This window comes from Myotis daubentonii, assembly GCF_963259705.1.
Source record: "Myotis daubentonii chromosome 1 unlocalized genomic scaffold, mMyoDau2.1 SUPER_1_unloc_1, whole genome shotgun sequence".
Classification (NCBI taxonomy): Eukaryota; Metazoa; Chordata; class Mammalia; order Chiroptera; family Vespertilionidae; genus Myotis; species Myotis daubentonii.
The window spans coordinates 362,455-390,399 of NW_026775446.1; the positions used below are offsets into that span (position 1 = coordinate 362,455).

At 48.2% G+C, this 27,945-nt stretch overlaps 2 gene segments (V, D, J or C); both read right to left on the reverse strand.

The window, feature by feature from the left end:
- Positions 1–864: 864 nt before the first annotated feature.
- LOC132225743 (immunoglobulin heavy variable 4-38-2-like) lies at positions 865–1,343 on the reverse strand (the record flags this gene model as incomplete). The annotated part of the segment is given in 2 exon segments: positions 865–1,187; positions 1,269–1,343. Coding segments are annotated over 2 exon segments (369 nt in total), but the record flags the coding sequence as incomplete, so codon positions are not given.
- Positions 1,344–3,668: 2,325 nt separating this feature from the next.
- Positions 3,669–27,709, reverse strand: LOC132225697 (immunoglobulin heavy variable 3-48-like; the record flags this gene model as incomplete). The annotated part of the segment is given in 2 exon segments: positions 3,669–3,985; positions 27,607–27,709. Coding segments are annotated over 2 exon segments (420 nt in total), but the record flags the coding sequence as incomplete, so codon positions are not given.
- Positions 27,710–27,945: the final 236 nt, after the last annotated feature.

Consider the following 27,945-nt stretch of genomic DNA (forward strand, 5'->3'; position numbering starts at 1 on the left):
TCAAAAAATTAAAAATGGAATTTTTATTTGACCCAGTGATCCCACTTCTAGGAATACATCCTAAGAAACCAAAAACACTCATCAGAAAGAATGCCTGTACCCCTATGCTCATAGAAGTGCAATTCATAATAGCTAAGCTTTTGAAACAGCCTAAGTGCCGGTCAGCAGATGATTGGATAAAAAAACCTGTGTTACATCTACACCGTGAATACTATTCAGTTGTGAAAAAGAAAGAACTCTTACCATTTGCAACAGGAGGAGTATGCCCGATAAGGGCTTAATCTCCAAAATGCGTAGGAACTCATACAACTTAACAAAAGGAAGACAACAACACAATTGAAAAATGGGCAAAGGGACTAATAGGTAAGTCTCCAAAGTGGACACACAGATGGCCAAGGAGTGCGCTCTGAGGGTGGTCATGCTGATGTCAAAGGTGTGTTAACCCAGATGCACAGGAACCATGGATGGGGTGCTTAAGGTAAAGATGAGACTTTCAGTAAAGAAGTCATAGGCCTGGGCGTGCCCACCCCCAGGACTGCCCAGGAGGATGTCTGATCAGAGCCTCCTGTGAGTGTCCTGTCAGTCACTGAGTTTTTTCAGATTTACGACAAAGCTCCCTTTTTGTTCGCAAATAAAATCCCTAAAACTAGACCTAGGAAAGGGCTTTCTGTGATGACTGTGGCTGATCCTGGGAGCAAAACTAATTTAAGAAGGAGCAGGAAATGGTATCTTTGCTCAACTCTCCAGCTGCTCCTGGTCTGGGCCCTGTGCTGGTCTTGAGCGCCCCCTGGTCTCCAAGATGCTCCCTGCAGCCCAGCCCTACTGTCTCCCTCAGGGAGGTTTGTGTCTGGGCTCACCCTGACTTCCCCTCACTGTGTCTCTTGCACAGTAATACACGGCTGTGTCCTCGGTGGTCACGGAGCTCAGCTGCAGGGAGAACTGGTTCTTGGACGTGTCTCGGGAGATGGAGGTTCGGCTCTTGAGGGAGGGGCTGTAGTAAGTGTTTCCATTATACCATATGCACCCCATCCACTCCAGCCCCTTCCCTGGAGCCTGGCGGATCCAATGCCAGTAGGAATAAGTGCTTGTGATGGAGAATCCGGAGACAGAGCAGGTGAGGGAGAGGGCCTGTGAGGGCTTCACCACTCCTGGGCCCGACTCCTGCAGCTGCACCTGGGACAGGACACCTGGGACAGAGAGAACACAGTGAGTCCTGGGCTCAGATGCAGGGTCCCCATCTCCTCACGTCTAAGCCCTGAGTCACTCACATCTGGGAGCTGACAGCAGGAAGAGGAAGAGCCACATGGGAGTCATGTCTTGCAGGTGAGGTCCTCGTCCCCCAGAAAGTATTCTCCAGGGTGAGGAGGCCCTGCATTTAAGTGGACACCAACTGAGTGTGTGTGTGGTGGCTGTGTGGGCATTTGCATGTGGGAGGTGTCTGCACATACAAAGGGCAAGAGGTGAGGGAGGTCCTGGTCTGGGGCTTCTCCTGGAAGGAGGTGCTGACTGTGCCCTCAGAGAACCAGGCCCTCCTTGGGGTCTTGGTCACCGTGCCCAGGGACCTCTCCTTCCACACCAGGGGCTATGCTGCAGGAGGTGGTCAGGAAGTAGGATGTGGGAACAATCAGTGACTCCTTAGGAATAAAAATCAATATAGATATAGATAGAGATACAGATATAGGTATAGATATAGATATATGTACAGATAGGCATATATACAGATCTTTTTAAAATATATAACTTTCATCATATTTAAAGAGAGAAGAAGGGAGAGGGATAGAGAGAAACATTCATGAGAGAGAATCATTGATTGGCTCCCTCCTGCATGGTCCCCTCTGGGGATGAGGATTGCTTCCCCATCATGTGCCTCACAAGGAATCTAACCAGTGACTTCTTGTGTCCTGGGTTGATGCTCAACCGCTGAGCTACAGGAGCCAGGCTGGATCTTCTTAACTTTGTCCTCACCTGAGGATGTGTTCATTGATTTTTATAGGAAAAGGAAAGGAGAGAGAGAAGGACAGAGAGAAACATTGATGTGAGTGAGAAACATTGATCAGTTGCCTCCCATATAAACACACATCCATACTGCAAATCAAACCTGCAACATTTTCATTTATTTTTTTATTTGTTAAATATATATTTTTATTGATGTTAGAGAGGAAGGGAGGGGGGGGGAGAGAGAGAGAGAGAGAGAGAGAGAGAGAGAGAGAGAGAGAGAGAGAGAGAGAATCTCAATGATGAGAGAAAATCACTGATTGGCAGCCTTCTTCATGCCTCACACTGTTGATGTTGTTCACATCCTGGCCATGTGTCCTGACTGGGAATCCAACAGTAAAATTCTGCTTCATTGGTCGACGCTCAACCACTGAGCAATGCTGGTCTAGCTGTCCCTGCACTTTTAGGATTCACTGAGCTCCCTGTACACCTGGGCTCTGGTCATCAGGATGTTGTCAACATCATAGGTGACCAGGCACCAGCCCATCCCTCACTGCCCTCTGACCCCAGTGGCCACAGGCTTGTCCACCACGATGCTCTGCAGCTCACAGGTCCCTGGCAGTTCCCAGGCACAGGTGTGAGCTGTTGGAGGGGCTCTGAGCTCAGTGCTCAGCTGTGTCTCCACCTGACACAGGTGGGGCCCCCAAGGTCTGACAGCCACCTGGGCTCGGCAGGACAGCTGAAGCTGGCTTCAGGCCGCCTGGGTGTCCCTGCCCTGGTGTCTCCGAGAGGGTCTGGCACAGGAGATGGACACAAGAGGATGATGGGGGTGGAGGAGTGTGCATTTAAGGCAAAACCTACCAAGTGGGAAGAAGAAGGCAGAGCACAGCCGTACAGGATGTCCTGTGCAGGCCCCATGGGGTGAGAGTGTGGGTGGCAGAGAACAGAGGGTGAGGATGGGGTGATGTCTGCAGAGCTGGAGTCACAGCAGAGGTGGGTGGGACCATGTCTCCCTTCAGCAGGTTCTCAGGATGCAGGTGGTTCTCAGGGGAAGCAGAACTGGTTTTGGGACACGTCCCCTGGGACAAGGCTCTGAGACCAGAAGGGAACAGGGCCCCACAGGGCTTCTTGCTTACATCTGGAGCACACAGAGAGGTGGGAACTTCCAGGCTCACAAACAGGCTGCGCCTGCAGGGTCCGAACTTACACTTCCATGTGCAGCCATGTCAGTGAGAGGCAAGCGGCTATCTGCCCCCAAAGGCTCCTCCTGGGGCAGAGCGAGGGGCTGATCACCCTCAGGTGAGGTTTGGGGCCTGGATTCCGTGTCCCCTCTCAGCACTGCGTCGAGGGTGGGGGACGTCGCTCTCAGTGCGGAAACAGGAATCCCTCCAATGTTTTCCTTGTCAACCCGCAGAGCAACCATCAGGGACATGGTGACAGGAAGGTCCCAGATGAGAAGTCGACCAGATCTGACACACAGCCACTTCCTGCTGTTTTCCTGCAGAGAATCTAATTAAAGACACAAAGAAGGAAGAGGACCTGCCCCAGGGACACTAGGAGGGAAGAAAGCATTGACCCCAATAGGAAGCCTGCACAGCCCCTCCAGGGACAGCCTCTGAGCTGGGACCCTGGGTTTGCTGGTCCTGAGCGCCCCCTGGTGTCCTGAGCGCCCCCTGAAGCCCAGCCCTGCTGTCTCCTCAGGGAGGTTAGTGTCTGGGCTCACACTGACTTCCCCTCACTGTGTCTCTTGCACAGTAATACAAGGCCGTGTCCTCGGCTCTCAGGCTGCTCATTTGCAGATACTGTGAGTTCTTGGCATTGTCTCTGGAGATGGTGAAGCGGCCCTTCATGCAGTTGGCGTAGTATATGCTACTACCACCACCATTAATGTATGAGAACCACTCCAGCCCCTTCTCTGGAGCCTGGCGGACCCAGCTCATCCAGTAGCTGCTGAAGGTGAATCCGGAGGCTGCACAGGAGAGTCTCAGAGACCCCCCAGGCTGCACCAGGCCTCCCCCAGACTCCACCAGCTGCACCTCACACTGGACACCTGCAAACACAGAGACACAAGGTGGACTGAGAATCACATGGAAGCACCAACAGGCACAGGCACAGGTCTCAGCGCCCCCCACTCCTGAGAACGACCTTGAGAAATGATCAGAAGGAAAAGGCAGCTTGGCACCAACTCCATTGTGGAGCCGCTGGGGTCCTGTCTCAGGCGCTTGGGTTCTAGGTGTCTCCCCAACATGCCCTGCAAGGCCCCCCTGTTATGAGCAGGAGGAGAGCCCCATTTGCATGGAGTCTGCATATAAGGGTGCAGCTGAGACCCTGGGCTGCATGCCTGACCTAGTCATCCTAGGGGCGACCCCAGATGGGAAAGGACTCAAGGATGCTGGCCACAAGGGGTCCTGTCCTGACTCCCCTCGCTCCCTCCTTTCCCGAGACCTGCCACTCTGACCCAATTCCTTTGGGGGCAGCTTCCAGGATTGAGAGTCCTCCTTCCTTGGGGTTTTGATGAGGACCCAGGGGTGCTGCACAAAGGGCAGGTGGATGGGGCTTCCTCTCGCTCTCCTTCACCGGCCGTGGGCCATGTTGCCTTTCTAGGGTTTGGGAATAAGAATGTGCATTGGATGATGCTTCTATTTTGAAGATGAAAGTTTCTACCTGTTATTTTCCTCAATCAGATCCTCCACAAAACTGGAACCTCTACATGTGAGGAGGCAGGAGAAGCTGGGCTGGACGCTGTGGCCACAGCCTCTGTCTCAAACCTGCCGCCACACTCACAGGCACACAGCTGCTTCCTGAAAGCACACATTTCCCTTAACTTCCCTGCTGTTCCTGTGCAAAAGCCATATTTCCCAGCCTCTCAAAGGGTGAAAATTTCCATTATTTACAAATGGAACCCTGGCTGGTGAGTCTCAGTGGTTGGAGCATCATCCCACACCAAAGGTGTGAACTCTTTAGTGTCACCACCACCATCATGTGGAGGCAGCAGGTTTTTAATTATTGTGTGGACCTCTGTCTCCACACGGGGAAGAAACATGAATGAACATCTGTGGTAAATGAAGTAAAGACACATGTTGATGTAAGAAATGTCCTAACATGGAGAGAATGTTTTATAAGATTTTATTCCAGGCAAAATGTTGACAACTGTTGGGAACAAGACCTCAAATGCTCTGGAGAATAACTGTTTGCAGCTGGGTTTGTGTATTCGAAGTTAAGGAGAGAAGGTGAGGGATGACATGGAGGTGGGAGAGAGCAAGGCGGGTACTGGATGCCAGGATAGTGAACAGATTTTCTCTCTCTCTCTCTCTCTCTCTCTCTCTCTCTCTCTCTCTCTCTCCTAATCTTTATTGTTGAAAGTATTACATAGTTCCCCCCTTTCTCCCCATTATCCTCTCCCCGCTGGCTCCCATTCCTTTCTTAGGCCCTCACCACTCATTGTGTCCACAGATCAGGCGTATATGCAGACAAGTTCATTGGTTGATCTCTTCCCACCCACCCTCCCCTGCCTTCCCTCTGAGGTTCCATGGTCTGTTCATGCTTCTGTGTCTCTGGTCTATTTTTGTTCATCAGTTTATTTGGTCCATTAGCAAGGCAAACTGGTGCAGCCATTATGGAAAACAGTATAGAATTTCCACCTAAAAATTAAAAATGGAACTCCTATTTGACACCGTGATCCCACTTCCCAGCCGGAGATCAAGTCCAGGCCTGGATATATGGTCGATCCTCTCTCTCTCTCTCTCTCTCTCTCTCTCTCTCTCTCTCTCTCTCTCTGTCTCTCTCTCCCTTGACCAAGGCCCGAAGTCCCAGGTGTGGTTCAGGGAGAGGACCTGCAGCGGGTCTGCTGCGCCCTCAGCAGCGCTGGGCCTCTGGGCTCCTGGGGAGTGGGCGGAAGTCAGTCCCAGATGCACGTTTTCCTCCTGACCCTTCTCTCAGGAGGGGCCTCCTCCATCTCATCGCTGAGGTCAGACCCCGCCCTTCGCCTTCTCCAGCCTTTCCTCGGCCTCCAGGGCGGTTTCCATCTCCATCTCCGCATCCTGCGTCTGAGTGACCACTGCTCCCGCGTCCATTTCCAAAACTTCAGATGAGACTTGGGGAGGCGCTTATGATTCCTGCTCGGCTTTTGGACGGAACCATGTCCTTTGGGTTCCACACTGCGCCGCCCCCAGTGTCTCCCACATGACAAGCTCCTGGGGCCCCCAGGAAACTGCGTGCGGCCTCCAGCCCGCGCCATGCTGCGCCCCCAGCGCTTCCAGTAGCTCTGGGGACCCCAGGGACCGCCCGCAGACAACATGCTCCTGCAGCAGCCAGGTCCCCTGGGGGAAACCCACCCAAACACGGTCCCACCATCTCCAAACGCCCTCTGTGCTGAGCACAGACGCTGCCCCATCATTGCGCTCACACACCTTCCGCAGGGCGTGCGGCCTCGCAGCCACGTTCTCACAGGGTTTCTGTTCTGCTCTTTCTCCTCCATGGAGGCCCCGCGTCTGAACCCACCAGCGCTGCCCTCTGGGAGCAGTGCAACCTGGGTCATGGGATCCGCAGTCACCATGTCCTCGCAAACCTCAAAGCCTCCAAAGCACTGCGATCCTTGTGGCTCTGCCTCCTCTCCCTCACCGCCAGGCGGGTGTCCAGCAGCAGCGGCCCGAGGCGGAGGGCGCAGGGGTCCAGTAGCACCAACTGCTGCTACACCAGCTGGGCCAGCCTTGGGCATACGCACTCAGGACCTGGGCGCTGGGGGCTTGAGCTTTCCCAGCAGCTCTGCCTCCTCTTGCTCAGTCCCTTTCTGTGCTGCTGCCAAATGGGCCTCACAGTCACCTGGAGGGAGAACTGAGGTCTCTTAAAGGGCTTGGTCCTGCTTTGGCCCATGACACACTGAGGACCAAGAGGGCACAGAAGGGGCGAGCCGGTGGCTGCTGCCCAACTGGTGACAGGTCCTTGAGGAGGGGGTGGTTCACTGGACAGCTCACCTGGGCCTGGGACTGTAGGGGCCACAGGGAAAGGAGTGCCCAGGCGCAAGGGACTAGACCATAGTTTTCTTTGTAGAAATAATTGGGAGATTGAAACCACACAAGTTCCTGGAGGCAGAATTCTTCCCCCTCATCCAGCACCTCGCCAAAATAAAAGCCCTGCGCCCTCTCCTTTCCAGTTTCCATCCAAGCAGGTCTGACTTGCTGAGTGATCTTTCCTGTGCTTTTCACTGGTTTCAATCAGGTGAGAATAATAACCATAATAACCACCCCACGTCCCCTTGGTGTGTGTGTGTCATGAACATCTGTACCAGCTGCTGTGCCTCTGCTTCTGCATGGTGTCCACTCCTCTGGGTGCTGTGAGCATGAGGACAAGACCAGGACTGTCACCCTGTGGGTCCTTCTTCTACAGCTTTGGGGTCACACACATGTGGGGCCCACGGTCCAGCATTCAGGGGAGCTGCACTGTTGAGTCATTAGAGCCTCTTGTTAGATTCAGGTGACGTGGGTCAGAAGATTTGAGGATAAAACTCATTATGGCCCAAGTGTGTATGAAAGAAACTCTCTGCCTTTTGTCCACAGGAGAAAGTTCTCTCTCTTTACAACAGACTTTCTCACTCAGAGACTCAGACGTCAGCGAAGAATCAGGATCCAGAGGTTCCCTGAGGGAAACTGTGACTTGAAGAGGAAAGCACACAGGTACCAGCCCAGACCTCCAACTGCACCTGCTGCTGGGATGGTCCTTGTGTTCAGGGACCCTGCGCGCCCCCTGGTGGTCAGAGACCTTCCTGCAGGGAGGTTAGTGTCTGGGCTCACACTGACTTCCCCTCACTGTGTGTCTTGCACAGTAATACACAGCCGAGTCCTCGGTGGTCACGGAGCTCAGCTGCAGGGAGAACTGGTTCTTGGATGTGTCTCTGGAGATGGAGGTACGGCTCTTGAGGGAGGGGCTGTAGTAAGTGCTACCATCATAGCGTATGTACCCCATCCACTCCAGCCCTTTTCCCGGTGGCTGGCGGATCCAGCTCCAGTCGAAACCACTGGTGATGGAGTAACCAGAGACAGAGCAGGTGAGGGAGAGGGCCTGTGAGGGCTTCACCAGTCCTGGGCCTGACTCCTGTAGCTGCACCTGGGACAGGACACCTGGGACAGAGAGAACACAGTGAGTCCTGGGCTCAGATGCAGGGTCCCCATCTCCTCACGTCTAAGCCCTGAGTCACTCACATCTGGGAGCTGACAGCAGGAAGAGGAAGATCCACATGGGAGTCAGGTCTTTCAGGTGAGGTCCTCGTCCCCCAGAAAGTGTTCTTGGAAATAGAGATAAGAAATTTATCACGGAAAAACCAAGATGGCGGCATAGGTTAACGCCGGAGATTGCTGCCCTCGAACAACCACTTCAGAGATATAACTAAAGGACAGAACGGACATCATCCAGAACCACAGCAAGGCTGGCTGAGTGGAAATTCTACAACTAGGAGGAAAGAGAATATCATACTCAGACTCAGAGGAGGCGCAGTGCTGAAGTGAAATACTCAGGTGCGGAGTGCGCGCTTGGAGCGGGCTGGCGGCGGAGGGCGCGGTTGTTGTTTTCAATCGGGAGGGAGTTTCAGACTCTGAGCTCCAGATCTGGGCGAGTCTCTGGGGACCAAGACTCAAACGGGAGAAGCGGGACTGTCTGGCTTTGGTCGGAACTCGAAGGCAGCTTTCTCTCCGAGGTTTGCAGCCATTGCTGGGACTCTGAGAGGCAGAGCCCCTGGGGAAGGAACTGAGGGCAGCCATAACTGCTCGCTCCTGCCCGCCCTGTAGATCACCGGGGACCCGCCCCGCCCAAGCCCTGCACAGAACCATTTGCTGGATAGCCTCAGGCAAACGCTAGATTAGCACCGCCCTAGAGATCCAGCACAGAAGCGCTCCCACTGCAAACACAGCGGACTCTCATAGCCAGTTAGCCTGGAGGTCAACTCACCCCCGGTATTGCCGACATCAATCAAGGCTTAAAGGCAACAAGACTGCACACAAAGACCACTAGGGGGTGTACCAAGAAAGTATAAAAAATGCGGAGACAAAGAAACAGGACAAAACTGTCAATGGAGGATATTGAGTTCAGAACCACACTTTTAAGGTCTCTTAAGAACTGTCTAGAAGCTGCCGATAAACTTAGTAAGGCCCTTGAAAAGACTGGTGAGACCGCCGATAAATGTAGTAAGATCCTCAAGAAATCTAACGAGACCCTCGATGTTGTGATAAAGAACCAACTAGAAATTAAGCATACACTGACTGAAATAAAGAATATTATACAGACACCCAACAGCAGACCAGAGGAGCACAAGAATCAAGTCAAAGATTCGAAATGCGAAGAAGCAAAAAACACCCAACTGGAAAAGCAAAATGAAAAAAGAATCCGAAAATATGAAGATAGTGTAAGGAGCCTCTGGGACAGCTTCAAGCGTACCAACATCAGAATTATAGGGGTGCCAGAAGATGAGAGAGAGCAAGATATTGAAAACCTATTTAAAGAAATAATGACAGAAAACTTCCCCCACCTGGTGAAAGAAATAGACTTACAGGTCCAGGAAGTGCAGAGAACCCCAAACAAAAGGAATCCAAAGAGGACCACACCAACACACATCATAATTAAAATGCCAAGAGCAAAAGACAAAGAGAGAATCTTAAAAGCAGCAAGAGAAAGAAACCCAGTTACCTACAAGGGAATACCCATACGACTGTCAGCTGATTTCTCAACAGAAACTTTGCAGGCCAGAAGGGAATGGCAAGAAATATTCAAAATGATGAATACCAAGAACCTACAACCAAGATTACTTTATCCAGCAAAGCTATCATTCAGAATTGAAGGTCAGATAAAGAGCTTCACAGATAAGGAAAAGCTAAAGGAGTTCATCACCACCAAACCAGGATTATATGAAAAGCTGAAAGGTATCCTTTAAGAAGAGGAAGAAGAAAAAAAAAGGTAAAGATACAAATTATGAACAACAAATATGCATCTATCAACAAGTGAATCTAAGAATCAAGTGAACAAATAATCTGGTGATCATAATAGAATCAGGGACATAGAAAGGGAATGGACTGACTATTCTTGGGGGGGAAAGGGGTGTGGGAGATGCGGAAAGAGACTGGACAAAAATCGTGCACCTATGAATGAGGACAGTGGGTGGGGAGTGAGGGCGGAGGGTGGGGCAGGAGCTGGGAGGAGGGGAATTATGGGGGGGAAAAAAAGAGGAACAAATGTAATAATCTGAACAATAAAGATTTAAAAAAAAAAAAAAAGAAAGTGTTCTCCATGATGAGGAGGCCCTGCATTTGAGTGGACGCCAACTGTGTGTGTGTCTGGTGGCCGTGTGGGCATTTGCATATGGGAGGTGTCTGCACATACAAAGAGCAAGAGGTGAGGGAGGTCCTGGTCTCTGGGGCTTCTCCTGGAAGGAGGTGCTGATTGTGCCCCAGAGAACCAGGCCCTCCTTGGGGTCCTGGTCACCGTGTCCAGGGACCTCTCCTTCCACACCAGGGGCTATGCTGCAGGAGGGGGTCAGGAAGTAGGATGTGGGCACAATCAGTGACTCTTTAGGGATAAAATCAATGTGCCTCTGATCCCATGCCTATAGATAGATAGAAATATACATATTTATTTAGATGTAGATATAGATATTGATTTAGATATTGTTTCAGATATATGTATAGTTTAACTATAGATGTATTTTTAGATATAGATAAAAGTATAGATATCGAGATTATTTTCTTTTCCTTACTTGAGGATATTTTCATTGATTTTTAGAAAAATGGATGGGAGAGAGAGAAAGAGAGAGAGAGAGGTGAGGTAGAAATATTGAACAGAGAAAGTTGGTTAGAAAGAGGGAAACATTGATGGCAGGGAACATATTTATCATTTGCCTCCCATATCTGCAGAGATGAGAATCAAATCCACTTCATCGTTATTCATTTGTTTTTATATATATTTTATAGATTTCAGAGAGGAAGGGAGAGGGAGAGACAGAGAGAAACATCAATGATGAAAGAGAATCATTGATTGGCTGCCTCATGTTTGGTTGCTACTGGGAGTCAAGCCCACACCCAGGTATGTGCCCTGACCAGGAATAGAATCATTGGTCGATGCTCAACCACTGTGCCACACTAGCATGGCTGCATTCAGTTTTGAAGTATATTTTCAGTTAGTTTAGAATTCACCCTTGATGGCTACTCAATTTTCCTTCAGCACTTAAAGTCCTCATTTGTTTCAGGAGGTTCATGTTCAGGAGACCAGAAGTCCCATGTGGCACTGTTTCCCTTACAAAGTGATCAGAGGAAAAACTAAGACCAGAGAGTGAGCCTAGAGCCAGTGGACCAAGTGTTGGGGAGAGAAGAGCGTCTGTGCGGGTCCCTGGGCACCAGAAGCATGAACTAGAGAGACACAGACAGAGCTCCTGGGTCCTATTCCTTCAGGGCAGTTTGGTGCTGGACGTTTCACTACTGCATGACCTCCTATGTGGTGTTTATTTTCTAGACCAGGGGTGGGCAACCCCTGGCATGTGTGCCAAACATGGCATACCAGTAACTTTTGCTGGCACGTGAAACCCTCTCTTATAATCTTCCATTTATATTTTTTTCTTAATATCGACTTCTTTATTTTTCAGATAAATTCAGTGTAGGTGCATCTTAGATAAATATATAATTTTACATAACATGTATACATTAAAAATAAATGTATTTTTCATCATATACTGTGTTTTTGTCGCTCAAATGAATTTTATTATTTCTTCAAGGTTCTTCACATACGACACCTAAAGAGATATCAAGTAGGTATAACATGTTTTCAAAAAATTAGGGTTGGCCCCCAGAAGAATTTTAAGTTAGAGATTTTGCAGGTTTGGGCACACACTCACAAAAAGGTTGCCCACCCCTGAACTAGACTCTGTTGTGGATCCAGTCTCATGCCTTGGGACATAGAAGGACCTCTGTCATGACCAGATGTGTTGAGGGGCCAAATAGCCACATGTGGCTCGCGAGCTGCAGTTTGCCGACCACTGTTCTAGGGACTTTGCCTGGTTTGTCTGTGCTCCAGTGGTTGGCACAGGAAATCTTTACATCAGTTGGAAGCCTGTGTCTGCGGAGCTGCAGGCACAGCAGAGGTGGGTGGGACCATGTCTCCCTTCAGCAGGTTCTCAGGATGCAGGTGGTTCCCCAGGGGAAGCCGGTCTGGTGTTGGGACATGTCCCCTGGGACCAGGTTCTGAGACCCACGGGGAGCAGCACCCAGCAGGGTTTCCGGCCTCCCTCTGGGGAACAGGGAGAGGTAGGCACTTAGAAATCTCAGAGGGGCAGTGCCACAGGGTCCAACTCCACACCTCAATGTGCAGCCATGTCAGTGAGAGGCAAGCAGCTAACTGTCCCCAAAGGGCTCCTCCTGGGGCAGAGCGAGGGGCTGATCACCCTCAGGTGAGGTTTGGGTCCTGGACTCCATATTCCTCTCCTAGCACTGTGTCGAGGGTGGTGGACATAGGTCTCAGTGAGGGGACCAGAATCCCTACAATGTTTGCCTTGTCAAACCAGAGAGCAACCATCAGGGACTTGGTGACAGGAGGGGCACAGATGAGAAGTCAACCAGATCTGACACACAGTCACTTCCTGCTTTTTTCCTGCAGAGAATCTAATTAAAGACACAAAGAAGGAAGAGGAACTGCCCCAGGGACACCAGGAGGGAAGAAAGCATTGACCCCAATAGGAAGCCTGCACAACCCTCCAGGGACAGCCTCTGGCTGGGACCTGGGTTTGCTGGTCCTGAGCGCCCCCTGGTGTCCTGGACGCTCCCTGCAGCCCAGCCCTGCTGTCTCCTCAGGGAGGTTTGTGTCTGGGCTCACATTGACTTCCCCTCACTGTGTCTCTAGCACAGTAATACACGGCCGTGTCCTCGGCTCTCAGGCTGTTCATTTGCAGATACAGCGAGTTCTTGGCGTTGTCTCTGGAGGTGGTGAAGCGGCCCTTCACGGAGTCGGCATAGTATGTGCTACCACCACTACTACTAATAGCAGAAACCCACTCCAGCCCCTTCCCGGGAGCCTGGTGGACCCAGTGCATCCCATAGCTACTGAAGGTGAATCCAGAGGCTGCACAGGAGAGTCTCAAAGACCCTCCAGGCTTCACCAGGCCTCCCCCAGACTCCACCAGCTGTTCCTCACACTGGACACCTGCAAAAACAGAGACACAAGGTGGACTGAGAATCACATGGAAGCACCAACAGGCACAGGCACAGGTCTCAGTGCTCCCCACTCCTGAGAACGACCTTGAGAAATGATCAGGAGGAAAACGCAGCTTGGCACCAAGTCCATGGTGGAGCCGCTGGGGTCCTGTCTCAGGCGCTTGTGTTCTGGGTGTCTCCCCAACATGCCGGGCAAGGGCCCCCTTTTATGAGCAGGAGGAGAGCCCCATTTGCATGGAGTCTGCATATAAGGTGCAGCTGGGACCCTGGGCTGCATGCCTGACTTTGTCATTCTAGTGGCGACCCCAGATGGGAAAGGACTCAAGGATGCTGGCCACAAGGGGTCCCGTCCTGACCCGCTCCCTCCTTCCTTTCCTGAGACCTGTCACCCTGACCCCATTCCTTTGGGGGAAGGTTCCAGGATTGAGAGTCCTCCTTCCTGGGGTTTTGTTGAGGACCCAGGGGTGCTGCCTCAGAGGTGCATGGATGGGGCTTCCTCTCACTCTCCTTCACCCGCCGTGGGCCTTGTGGCCTTTCTGGGGTTTGGGAATAGGATTTTGCATTGGATGATGCTTTTATTTTGAGACTGAAAGATTCTCTGTTATTTTCCTCAATCAGATCCTCTGCAAAACTCGAACCTCTACATGTGAGGAGGCAGCTGAGGCTGGGCTGGATGCTGTGCCTGCAGGGTCCGTCTCAAACCTGCTGCCACTCTCACAAGCACACAGCTGCCTCCCTACACCACAGATTTTCCTCTATTTTCCTGCTGTTCGTGTGCAAAAGCCCTGTTTCCCAGCCTGTCAACGTCGGAGAATATCCATCATTTATGCATGGACCCAGGCTGGTGGGGCTCAGTGGTTGGAGCGTCATCCCCACACCAAAGGGTGGGAACACTTTAGAGCAGTGGTTCTCAACCTTCCTCATGCCGCGACCCTTTCATACAGTTCCTCATGTTGTGGTGACCCCCAACCATAACATTATTTTCGTGGCTACTGCAACATTACCAGAAGGACTGCAGAACCTTTCTCAATGTGGTGAATACCTCAAGTAATCTGATAATATCATATTTTTTTCCTGGAGGCATCCTTCCAGAACCCTGCATCTACATGTATCTATACTACAGCATGGTTAAATTCCTAGGCTTTCCTTTCCCCATCATTCTGGAAATTTTCTTCATCTGTCTCTTACGTTTCACTTTCTTTCCTGGATCCTCTGTCTTTCTCTGATGACTCCCCTGTCTTGATGAGGCACATATTCCAGTGACTTCACAAGAAAAAGTTCATGTGCAGTCGATTTTTTGAGTCCTTATCCCCAGTATTCTGAAGTTTCATGACGGTACGCCACAGCATATGTCGTACAGTCATTGTATTGGATACTTAGTCAGCACTTCAATCTGGTAAGTCGTTTTCTTCAGTTGGGGAAAAACTTATTTTATTTCTTCTTTGATTATTTCTTCCATTATTTTTTTCCCCTGTTCTCTCTCTGGGAGCTCCTAATGGATAACGGTCCTCTAATTCTCCTATCTTATCTCAATTTCTCTCCTGTTTACCCTTTTGTTTTGCATCCTGGGAGATTTATTTAAATATATCTTCTAACTACTGAATTAAAAACAATTTTACTCTAATAATTTGAATTTTTAAGAACTCATTCGTGTTCTCGGAATGTTCCTTTTTTGTTTGTTTCTAGCATCAGTGGATGTTTCATGTATACAATGCTCTGTGCACTTCTATAAGAATATTAATTATAGGGTTTGTTTTCAGGGTTCTTCTGTTCCCTGCATTTTTTCTATTTATTGTTTCTTTTTACAATGTTTGTTTTAGTCTTTTTTTTGTTAAAAATTTTCAATGTTTTATTATCTCTTCTATTTTTTATATTTATTTTTAAAATCTTTATTGTTGTATTACAGATGCCCCCCCTTTTCCCCCCATTGACCCCTCCACCAGGTTCCCACCCCTCCCCAGGCCTTCACCACCCTATTGTCTGTGTCCATAGGTAATGCATATCCTATATAATAAAAGGCTAATATGCTAATGGACCAAACGGTGGAATGACCGGTCACTATGATGTGCACTGACCACCAGGGGGCAGATGATCAACACAAGAGCTGCCCCCTGGTGGTCAGTGTGCTCCCACAGGGGGAGCGCCGCTCAGCCAGAAGCCAGGTTCATGACTGGTGAGTGCAGTGCTGGTGGCAGGAGCTTCTCCCACCTCTGCAGCAGCACTAAGGATGTCAGACTGCCGGCCTAAGTCATCAACCGGACATCCCCTGAGGGCACCCAGACTGCAAGAGGGTGCAGGCCAGGCTGAGGGACCCCCCCGCCCAAGTGCAGAATTTCATGCACTTGGCCTCTAGTGTGCATATAAGATCTTTGGTTAATCTCTTCTCGTGTCCTTTCCACCCTTCTCTCTGAGATTTGTCAGCCTGTTCCATGCTTTCATGCTTCTGATTCTGTTTTATTCATCAATTTATTGTGTTCATTAAATTTCTTGTTCATTTATTTTGATGTTTTAGATTCAATTATTGTTAGATATGTATTTATTGCATTTTTTATTGTTCATATTTTTATCTTTTTCTTCTTCTTCTTCTTCTTCTTCTTTCTTCTTCTTCTTCTTCTCTTCTTCTTCAAATACCCTTCAATATTTCATGTAATACTGGTTTGGCAGTGATGAACTCCTTTAGCTTTTTCTTCTCTGTGAAGCTCTTTATCTGACCTTCAATTCTAAATGATAGCTTTTCTGGGTAGAGTCATCTTGGTTATGTATCCTTGCTATTCATTACCTTAAATATTTCTTGCCACTCCCTTCTGGCCTGCAGTTTCTGTTGAGAAATCAGCTGACAGTCATATGGGTACTCCTTTGAAGGTACCTAATTGCTTTTCTCTTGCTGCTTTTAAGATTTTATCTTTGCCTTTCATCCTTGGCATGTTAATTATGATGTGTCTTGGTGAGGGCCTCCTTGGGTTCCCCTTTTTGGGGGATTATTTGCACTTCCTGGACTTGTAAGTCTATTTTTTCACCAGGTAGGGGAAATTTTCTGTCATTATTTCTTCCAATAGGTTTTCAATATCTTGCTATATCTCTTCTCCTTCTGGCACCCCCATAATGTGAATGTTGCTACACTAAAAGTTGTCCCAGAGGCTCCTTACACTGTCTTCATATTTTTGGATTCTTTTTCCTTTTTGCTCTTCTGACTGGGTGTTTTTTGTTTTGCTTTGTTTTTGTTTGTTTGTTTTGCTTCATCATATTCCAAATCATTTATTTGATTCTCAGAATCCTCTACTCTACTGTTGAATCCTTGTAAATTATCATTTATTTCAGTTAGAGTATGCTTAATTTCTGACTGGTCCTTTCTCATGTCTTTGAAATTCTCATTAAGGTTATTGTCTCACTATGTCCCGTGAAGGTCTCATTAAGATCCTTGAGCAACCGTATAACCATTGTTTTGAACTCTGTGTCCAGTAGTTTGCTTGATTCCATTTCTTTAATTTGTGGCCTGTTTCTTTGTCTTCACATTGTGGCTGCTTCTCTGTGTTTGTTTCTATGTATTAGGCAGAGCTGCTGTGTCTCCTGGAATTGGTAGAGTGGCCTTGTGTATCAGGTATCCTGTAGGGACCAGTGGCTCAGCCTCCCCAGTCACCTGAGCTGGGCATTCTAGGTGTGCCCCTGTGGGGGCTGTGTGCACAGTCTTGTTGTAGTTGAGCTTTGATTGCTGTTGGTGTCACTGGGAGGAATTGACCTCCAGGACAATTGGCTGTGAGAACCAACTGCAATTATAGCGGAAGAGCTGCTTTGCAGGAGACAGCCCTATGGAGCAGGACTTGCTTCAGTGGGGCTTTGGTGCTCTCCGAGTCTGCCCCTTGAGTGTGTCACTTGTGGATGTGTAGAGTTGTAATCTGGTCTGGTCTGAAGCTGTCCATTGGGTGCACTGGTTTTGGGACCTTATGGGAGGTACAAAGTCAGCCACTGCCTGGGGCCACCCAGCAGGAGCTATGGAGAGATCTGCAGAAGGCTTCTATTTGCATTGGGCTTGGAAGTTCCCAGTCAAAGCCCAGCTGTGAAGCAAGGCAGGCTAGCGCTAGTGCTGGCTTTGGGGCATGCTGACACCAGCTGCTGCTTGTTTGAGAGATTTCAGAAAAGTCTGAAGCCTGAGCTTGGAGAGGCCATTCATATGAAAAATCTGCACAAACAGCTTGAGTGGAGATGCAAATTGGATGGGGTGTGGTCTCAGGGATCATCAGGGCTCAGTGAACAGTGTGGGCCACTCTCATGGAAACTCAGATATGGCTGCCAGTCAGCTCTGTGATGCGGGAGGTCCCAGCACAGGAAAAATGATACATGTGAGCACCCCCATCTGGGAGAAAGCGCCCCTGAGTTCCTGCCATGATTCCAGACAATCCAGTTAGCTTTGAGGGACCCAGTGACATACAGAGAGGAACTGCCTGGGGCTCTAGCAGCCTCCAAGTCACTCAGCCATAATCCCTGCTGGTTTTACAGCCCAAAGTTATGGGTTCCAGCTGGGACCCCTTGCTTCTCACGGGAGGCCTCTACAACCAAGATATCCCTTCCCATTGGAAAACATGCTACCCCCCTAACCACTTTGGCTCAGTGGATAGAGCGTCAGCCTGTGGACTAAAAGGTCCCAGGTTTGATTCCAGCCAAGGGCATGTACCTGGGTTGCGGGCACATCCCTAGTAGGAGGTGTGCAGGAGGCAGCTCATTGATATTTCTCTCTCATCAATGTTTCTAACCTCTATCCCTCTCCCTTCCTCTCTGCAAAAAATCAATAAAATATATTTTTTTAAAAAGAAAAACATGCTACCATGGGTGTTGGACCAGCCTCCACCCTCCTACCAGTCTCAATGTGCTTTTTTTCTTTGCTTCTCCAGTTGTAGGACTTCCATTCAGTCAGATTTCAGACGGTTCTGAAAGATGGTTGTTCTGTAGTTTAGTTGTAATTTTGATGTGGTTGTGGGAGGTGATGAGTACCAGCAGTTACCTATGCCACCATCTTGGTTCTCTTTTATTGTCTTTATTTGTAGTTAGGAGTGAGGCAACTGAAAAGTGGTGTGTGTGTGTGTGTGTGTGTGTGTGTGTGTGTGTGTGTGTGTTGGGGCAATTATTGACTGATGGGCCTTTTATCATTGGAAGGACATGGACATTTCATTGGTAGACCCAACAAATGTCAGTATTCATTTGGTCTTTTCTCTTAGGCCATCAAATTCCCCAGAGAGGCATCTTTCAATTTCCTGCATTAAGGTGTTTATGGGAAAGCGGAAGGGAAGGACTGTTTAGCACCACCCTTCCTCTGAGCTGTGCCTGGTAACCCCACTTAAAAAGCATCATTATCAGCATTATCATCATCATAATTAACATTTATTGAGGGCTTACTTAAACAGATTTATGCACAAGTGTGTTCTTTATGCCATTGTTTAATACAGTGAAAATTGGAAGTTATTTAAATATCTAAAAAGAGATTGATTACAAAAATCATTGTGTATTGATACAATAAAATGGTAGGCAGACATGAAAATAATCTAATTAGCCCCAGTTGTTGAGGCTAGCCCCCTCCCACAAAGTTAATTAATAGGGTCTTATTTCAGCTGAACTGGCCCTGTCATTATCTCCACTCCAGCTACTAACAGAGATTTGTATTGAAAGGAAAATTGAGGGCTTTTTAGGGGAAACTGTGATAATGATGAGAGACTATCCCCATCCCCAACAACTTTCTCCTCGGTGGAAAGGCGGCAATGATACTCTGGTAAATGTTTAACAACCCCCTGGAAGTATCTTCGTCATGTAAACACTACCACCATGGCCAATTTCCAGCTACCAGTGAGAAGTCAACTGGCTAACACATTTTATGAAATTTTAACAATACATTTTTTTTAAGCTGGGATGGACTGGCTCTAGCACAGCACTGGAGGGAGACCTCAGGGAACCACAAGATTAGATATGTGTTTAGTCACAAATTCTGCTTTACAGACCAGGTGTAGTGACACTAAAAAGGGATGAAGATTTTTAGAATCCTGGAGGTGATGAAACTGCCAGAAAAAGAGAGAGGAAACACCTTCTGCTTGAACTCTGGTTCTCAAGATGTATGGTAACCATGGCTTTGGAGGAGATTGGGAGCTACAGGTTTTATAGTCCCCTCAACACACATACCACACCATGGACTGAAGAGGCATGTACATCAAAGGAAGGTAGAGATAGGCCACCAGCTGAAAAATGCAGGGCATATCACTTCAGGGTGAAGGTGGGCTGGAGTTCTCAACACTGAGCTCCTCAGCAGAATCTCAACTGCAAGCTTGCTGAGGGGAGATAGTAAGTGGTAGCCTTCTCCCTTGTGGTGAACAATTTTACTTATTTCTTTTTGGTCTTTTACCAAAACCAAAAAGGTAAACAGTACAAAGGGGTCAGGGCAAGGAGCACAGAGAGGGAATGAGGAGGAGGAGCCTTTTGTATGAAATATGAGAATAAAGTTGCAAAACAAATGGAACTAAGCCTTATGAATCAGAATGGGCCTCTTTAAATCACCAGGAATTACTACAATATTATAGATCAGATAGAGATGGCATTAGGGTACTTGCTACTTCATGGGGGAAAGAAGTAATTTTGGAAAAATTAAAACCACTGTGTGGTACTTGGTGGTAATCTGGAAGTGGTGAATGTATAGCTACTTAGAATTTTCTTTACGCTTTTGTGAGTGCATCTATTTTTGTACCACTAATATTCATACAAAAATGTTGTTTGTTGTTTTTTTTTTTTAAAAAAAAACACCTTAAGGATCCACATTATTTATAAGGATAAAGGTGATGTCAAGAACAGACATGAAGTTAACAGAAATGCATTTTCAAGTGCACTTTGAGCTTCTGGTAAGGCACGGTGCTGGAAAGAAAAATTGGCTTCAAGAAGTCTTGGGGGACATTCATGAAAAGCAAGGACCCCTTCCTAGAGAGATAATTTACCGAGGTCACAAGGAAGCAGCTCCTTAATAGCTTTGATCTATAGATGGGGGTTCCTTTCTACTCATTCCTAGAGGGCTTTAGAGAGAGTGTTTCCGATACAGTAGTAGGCCATTAAATGGGCAATTGAAAGCAGCTTGTGAAGAACAAAACCCTCATGGCCTATTGACCTTATTATATCCATGCACTGGCAACATTTAGTGTGAAAAGAATAAATTTTTCTTCTGTGATTTATACATTACCCAGAAACCCATTGACTTCTTGTAATTCTTCATAAATATTCTATTTTCTTAGCAACAATATTCAGGCATTGCTTCTAACAGATTTCTGGCCCTCAGTCCCTGAAACCAACTGGTTTTGCCCTTAACAAAGGTAATGGCATTGCCTTTGGCAATAAATCTGAAGATCAAAATAAGGTTGCACTTTCAACAGGCCCCCAGCCAGTTCCTTAAGATTACCTAAAACTATCCAACCATTTTTAATGTCTCCTTTGGCTCACCTCAATTCACTCTAAAAGCTACCAGCAGGAAAGTATTCAAATTCTCCTGTTACAGCTAAAAGTTGTTACAGTGCAGTCAACTGTAAAAGGGCCTCATAAACATCCTACATTTGCATGGGGCCATTCTGAAGCTTGAGTACCATCTGGTTGGTGAATATATTGCTGGGATTATCTATGGCAGTGGTATTCAACCTTCCTAATTCCGCGACCCTTTAATACAGTTCCTCATGTTGTGGTGACCCCCAATTTCATTGTTACAAATTGAACATAATTAAAGCATAGTGATTGATCATGAAAACAATATGTAATTATATATGTGTTTTCCGATGGTCTTAGGCGATCCCTGTGAAAGGGTCGTTTGAGTAGGTAGCAGGTTTTTAACAATTGTGTGCACCACCCTCTCCACATGGGGAAGAAATGTGTATGAACCTATGTGGTAAATGAATAAACAACACATTGGTGTAGGAATTGTCCAAACATGAAGGGAATGTTTTATAAGATTTTATTGGGGCCAAACTGTTGACAACTGTTGGGGAGAAAGACCTCAAATGCTTCAGAGAATAACCTTTTGCAGCTGCGTTTGTGCATTTGAAGTTAAGGAGGGCAGGTGAGGAGTGACATGGAGGTGGGAGAGAGCAAGGTGGAGACTTGATGCCAGGATAGTGAACAGGAGGTTCTCTCTCTCTCTCTCTCTCTCTCTCTCTCTCTCTCTCTCTCTCTCTCCTCCCTCCCTCCCTCCCTCCTAAATTTTATTGTTGAACTGCCGGGGTCCAACCCCAGCAGGTCCAGGGGTTCCCAAAGGCGTAGACGGAGTCGGCGAAGAAGGAATGACACGGAGACAGCGTTCAGTTGATCAGCAGCCTAGCCAGGATCTCTAGCCTGGATCTCCAGCCAAGTTCTGGTCTGGATCTCCAGAGAGGTTCTGCTTAGGCTCTCCAGAGGTTCTGTCCAGGTACTCCAGTCAGGTTCAGTGTCCAGGTTCCAGTCAGGTTCTCCTGCCAATCTCTGTAGTCAGGTTCAGTCCAGGATCCCTTGCCATGTTCTCCCGCTAGGCTCTGTCTCTAGGCTCTGAGGCCAGTCCCTCTCCAGGATCCTCCGGCATGCTCTCTCCAGCGAAGTTCTTCTGTCTCCAGGCTCCGTGTAGGTTCTGTCTTCTTGATTCTGTTCTAAGTTCTGAGTCTTTCTGTCTTGTTACAACTGTATTTATACCAGTTGATTTAATCCTATCAATCTCTATTACAAAGGTTAGGGCGTTTCTTATCTCCATTCCAGGGAGAAAAGATTATGTAGTTTAAGCATGATTGTTCGTAGTTAAAGGGATTAATTACCCGCCTGGCACTTAGTTGAGGGGTTTTATTCCCTCCCTAACTTCAGGGGAAAATCCCTACCTGGGGATTCAACCTTTCTCGGAGAGGTGACCTTGGTTAAAACACAGCGCCAAGAAGGTGAGCAAACATATTAAGAACCGTATGCCATATATGCCAGGTCCCTTGAAACAGCAAGGATGGACCGGCTCCCGGCATTGAACTATTGCATAGGTCCCCCGTTTTACCCATTATCCTCTTCCCTCTCACTCCCATTCCCTCCCCATGCCTTCACCACCCAATTGTCTGTGTCCACAGGTTAGGCGTATATGCAGCCAAATTCATTGGTTGATCTCTTCCCACCCACCCTCCCCTGCCTTCCCTCTGAGATTCCATAGTTTGTTCATGCTTCTATGTCTCTGGGTCTATTTTTGTCCATCAGTTTATTTGGTCCATTAGCAATGTATATTGGTGAAGCCATTATGGAAAACAGTATGGAGTTCCATCTAAAAGTTAAAAATGGAACTCCCATTTGACCCAGTGATCCCACTTCTAGGAATACATCCTAAGAAACCCAAAACACTCATTAGAAAGAATATATGCCACCCTATGTTCATAGCAGCACAATTTACAAAAGCTAAGCTTTGGAAACAGCCTAAGTGCCTGTCAGCAGATGATTGAATAAAAAAACTGCGGTACATCTACCCCATGGAATGCTATGCAGCCAGAAAAAAGACAGAACTCTTACCATGTGCAACAGCAGGGGTATGTCAGATAATGGGTTATTCTCCAAAATGCATAGGAACTCATACAACTTAACAAAACGAAGACAACAACACAATTGAAAATGGGCAAAGGGCCTCATAGGTAAGTCTCCAAAGTGGACACACAGATGGCCAAGGCGTGCTCTCCTGAGGGTGGTCATGCTGATGTCAAAGGTGTGTTAACCCAGATGCACAGGAACCATGGACGGGGTGCTTAAGGCAAAGATGGGCCTTTTAGTAAAGAAGTCATAGGCCTGGGGCGTGCCCACCCCCAGGAATGCCCAGGTAGGATGTGTGATCAGAGCCTCCTGTGAGGGTCCTGTCAGTCACTGAGTTTTGTCAGATTTAGGACAGAGCCACCTTTTTGTTCAAAAATACAATCCCTATAACTAAACCTAAGACGGGGCTTTCTGGGAGCTCTGTGGCTGAGCCTCGGCGCAAAACTAATCTAAGACAGAGCAGGAAATGGTATCTTTGCTCAACTCTCCACTTGCTCCTGGTCCTGGAATGGTCCTTGTCCTGAGCGCCCCCTGGTGTCAAGGACGCTCCCTGCAGCCAAGCCCTGCTGTCTCCTCAGAGAGGTTAGTGTCTGGGCTCTCACTGACTTCCTCTCACTGTGTGTCTTGCACAGTAATACAGGGCCGTGTCCTCGGCTCTCAGGCTGCTGAGCTCCATGTAGGCTGTGCTAGTGGATGTGTCTCCGGTTATGGAGACTCTGCCTTGGAACTTCTGTGCATAGATTGTTTTTCCATCTTCAGGGTCAACCCTCCCCACCCACTCAAGCCCCTGTCCTGGGGCCTGTCGCACCCACTGCATGTAGTAGTCGGTGAAGGTGTATCCAGAAGCCTTGCAGGAGACCTTCACGGAGGATCCAGGCTTCCTCACCTCAGCCCCAGACTGCATCAGCTGCACCTGGGAGTGGACACCTATGGGGAGGAAACAGAAGTGAGTGGAATCCCCCTTGACCCTCCCTGGGCCCTCCTTAACTCAGGACAGGAGCCCCTTACCTGTCACCATGGCCACCAGGAGGAGGGTTCTCCAGCTCCAGTCCATGCTGAGGGCTGTGCTGTGAGCACTTCTGTAGGGGAGGGTGTGGCTGTGGGTGATGCCCTCAGGGCACAGACTTACCCATATTTAACCTGGTCTACCTCCACTCTTTTGTATATTCATGAGGCAGAGTATTTCATAGCTGAGGTCTTGACCTGACCTGAGAGAAGATGGGTGACACAGGGACCATGTTCAGTGGGAGACTGAGAATCCAAGTCCTAATTCTTTTTCTTTAAATTATAACTTTATTGTTGAAGGTATCACACATGTCTCCTTCATCCCCCATCGACACCTTCTAGCTCGGCCTCGGGTGCCCAGGTCTTAACCATCCTATTGTCTGTGTCCCTGGATGATGCACATATGCATACGAGGTTGTGGGTTGACCTCTTCCCACTCTCCCACCCGACCACGACTTCACACTGAGATTCCCCAGTCTGCTCCATGCTTCCAGGTCTCTGGATCCGTTCTCTTCAAGAGTTTATTTTGTTAATTAGGTTCCAGAAATGAGTGAGATCATGTGATACTTGTCTTTCTATGACTGGCTTATTTCACTTACATGATACTGTCCAGGTCCCCCTACGCTGTCCCAGTGGGAAGAGATCCTTCTCTTTTACTGCTGCATAGTATTATGTGGCATAAATGTACCACAGCTTTTTCATTCACTCAGCTCCTCATGGGCATTTGGGCTGTTTCCTGATTTCAGCTATTGCAAATTGTGCTGCTATGAAGATAGGGGTGCATACATTGTTTCTGATTGGTGTTTGGGGTCCCTTAGCATATATTCTTACATGTGGGATTATTGGGTCAATGGCAGTTCCATCTTTAATTTTTTGAGGAGACTCCATACTACATTCCATCATGGCTGCACCAGTTGGTATTCACAGCAGTAGAGTATGAGGGCTCCCTTTTCTCCACATCCTCACCAGCATTTGTCATTGTTAATTTGTTGATGGAAGCCATTCTGACAGGTGAGAGCTTCTTGCGCACACTCCTCCTTTATGCAAGCTCATGGCCTATTGCAGAGACACCAAATAGTTACATCAGAAATAGTCATGGCTCTACATGGAGACAAGACAGGAAATAAAAGCAGTGATTGCATATGTGCACAGTATAGTATCATTCATATGTTGAAGTGATGATGGAAGGAGATTGAACAGTTTTTTTAAGTCTAGTGTCGTAAGTGATGTAGGGGGTTCAGAGGGAGGCGAGTGATGAGAATTCCACCACAGAATTTCTCACAGGAAAGGGAACTTCAACCCTGACAGGAATCCCTCCCTCCCAGCCACCTTCCCCCCTTCCCCCGGGTGGTCACTGTGGTCAGATGGTGGTGGGCTCTCCCCCATAACATACAACATCCTTAATGTGTAATACACACATTCTCCCATCAGGCACATGATTCCAAAATATAATCTCATGATAAGTTTGTCAATGAATATCCTTGATGAAATTCTTGGTGGGACAAATGTTTTACATTTATTAAATTTCAATACATCTGTATTGTCTTTATTGGCACCCGTTTGGGGTGATTTTACAAAGAAATCCCTAGAAAATTGTGAGCCTCTACTCTCCATGTGGATTGGCTGCAGCAGCTTCAGGGACTGGAGCAGGTTCTGGAACCAGATGGGAGCTGGGAAACTACCCATAATGTGGATGTGACTATGGAATTGGATGAGGGGCGAAAGCTGGACTTGATTTGAGTCACATGACAGAAATGTGCCCGATGCCCATGGACAGAGAGTTACTGGACATGTGGGTTTAAAGCCTCCTCCAGTGAAGGCCCAGAAGGAAGTGCAGGGCATGATAGAGACAGCTCATGTCATCGTAGGAAATACCTGAATAATGATGAGCAGGATTTGATTGAAGTAGAAACGTTATGGATCATGCAGGCAGGGATCAAGATCAATAAGGAACCTGTCAGTGCAAACTGGTGGGAAGGGAACCCCTGTTTCCTACATGCACATTCCCACCATGTCTCTGTTCGAGAGGTTACACCTTCCCAGGTCCAAGGTATTCCCAGTTGGACTACTTTGGGGTCATTACTCACATGGTCTCACCATGAATCACCCAAGTTGCACAACTCATTGGGGCCCCATTTATGAAATCTCTCAACACTCACTGGGAATTGTGGACATTCCTCACTGGAGGAGCCAAGGTGATGGTGTGTCTGTATGAGGAGTCTTCATTCCATTAGACCAGGGCTCCTGTCTCAGTCCATCATCTTCATTGTAATCACCACCATCATCATCACTACCCCACTTTGCTTACTTATAACCATTCTTCTCATTTTCTATGGACATGGTGGTTGTCCACACACAATGATTCTTATAAGCAAACAAATCATGTGCCTCCTCCTCAGATGCCATTGGGGATTGAGACTCCCATGGACCAACTGTAAGTTGACACATGCCTTTGAAAAGCCAATGACAGATCAGAGGTAAAGGACAGATTCCCACCAAGACATTGGACCAAGATTCCTTTCCAATTTTATCATCACCATCAATATCACCACCACCATCATCATTGTCAACATCATCATCACCATCATTTTCTTACTTATGCTTATTCTTCTCACTTTCTTTACCTGTGGTTTTTGTACAGACCTAAGAACCTTTTTCTTAATTTTTGTTCCATTTCTATATTTGTTAAACAAAATGCAACTTATTTTATTTTTTGTTGGACTTCTAACAACTGATGGCTCATTGCTGCCTCTTCTCCATCTGCCCCACAACCCAGAAATTGGATAAGAAATCATACTTTTCTCTTTGGAAGTTATTGGGAGATTGAAACCACAAAGGTCCTGGATGCAGAATTCCTCCCCCTACCCCACCACCTCAACAAAGTAAAAGCCCTGCATCCGCTCCTTTCCAGTCTCCATCCAAGTAGGTCTGACTTGCTGAGTGACCTTTCCTGTGCTTCTCAGCGGTTTCAATCAGGAGCATAATAACCACCCCACGTCCCCTTGGTGTGTGTGTGTGTCATGAACACCTGTACCAGCTGCTGTGTCTCTGATTCTGCATGGTGTCCACTCCTCTGGGTGCTGTGAGCATGAGGACAAGACAAAGACTGTCACCCGGTGGGTTCTTCCTCTGCAGCTTTGGGTTCACATACATGTGGTGCCCACGGTCCGGCATTCAGGGGAGCTGCACTGTTGAGTCATTGGAGCCTCTTGTTAGATTCAGGTGACGTGGGTCAGAAGATTTGATGATAAAACTCATTATGGCCCAAGTGTGTATGAAAGAGACTCTCTGCCTTTTGTTCACAGGAGAAAGTTGTCTCTTTACAACAGACTTTCTCACTCAGAGACTCAGACGTCAGCGAAGAATCAGGATCCAGAGGTTCCCTGAGGGAAACTGTGACATGAAGAGGAAGCCACACAGGAACAGCCCAGAACTCCAACTGCACCTGCTGCTGGGATGGTCCTTGTGTTCAGGGACCCTGCGCGCCCCCTGGTGGTCAGAGACCTTCCTGCAGGGAGGTTAGTGTCTGGGCTCACAGTGACTTCCCCTCACTGTGCCTCTTGCACAGTAATACAGGGCCGTGTCCTCGGCTCTCAGGCTGCTCATTTGTAGGTACAGCATGTTCTTGGCGTTGTCTCTGGAGATGGTGAAGCGGCCCTTCACAGCGTCGGCGTAGTATGTGCTAACAGCACCATTACTAATGAATGAGATCCACTCCAGCCCCTTCCTTGGAGCCTGGCGGACCCAGTTCATGTTGTAGCTACTGAAGGTGAATCCCGAGGCCACACAGGAGAGTCTCAGAGACCCCCCAGGCTGCACAAGACCTCCCCCAGACTCCATCAGCTGCATCTCACACTGGACACCTGCAAACACAGAGACACAAGGTGGACTGAGAATCACATGGAAGCACCAACAGGCACAGGCACAGGTCTCAGTACTCCCCACTCCTGAGAATGACCTTGAGAAATGATCAGGAGGAAAATGCAGCTTGGCACCAAGTCCATGGTGGAGCCGCTGGGGTCCTGTCTCAGGCGCTTGGGCTCTGGGTGTCTCCCCAACATGCCGGGCAAGGACCCCCTTTTATGAGCAGGAGGAGAGCCCCATTTGCATGGAGTCTGCTTATAAGGTGCAGCTGGGACCCTGGGCTGCATGTCTGACCTTGTCATCTAGGGAAACCCCAGATGGGAAAGGACTCAAGGATGCTGGCCACAAGGGGTCCTGTCCTGAGCCCCCTCCCTCCCTCCTTTCCTGAGACCTGTCGCCCTGATCCCATATCTTATGGGAAGCTTTCAGGACT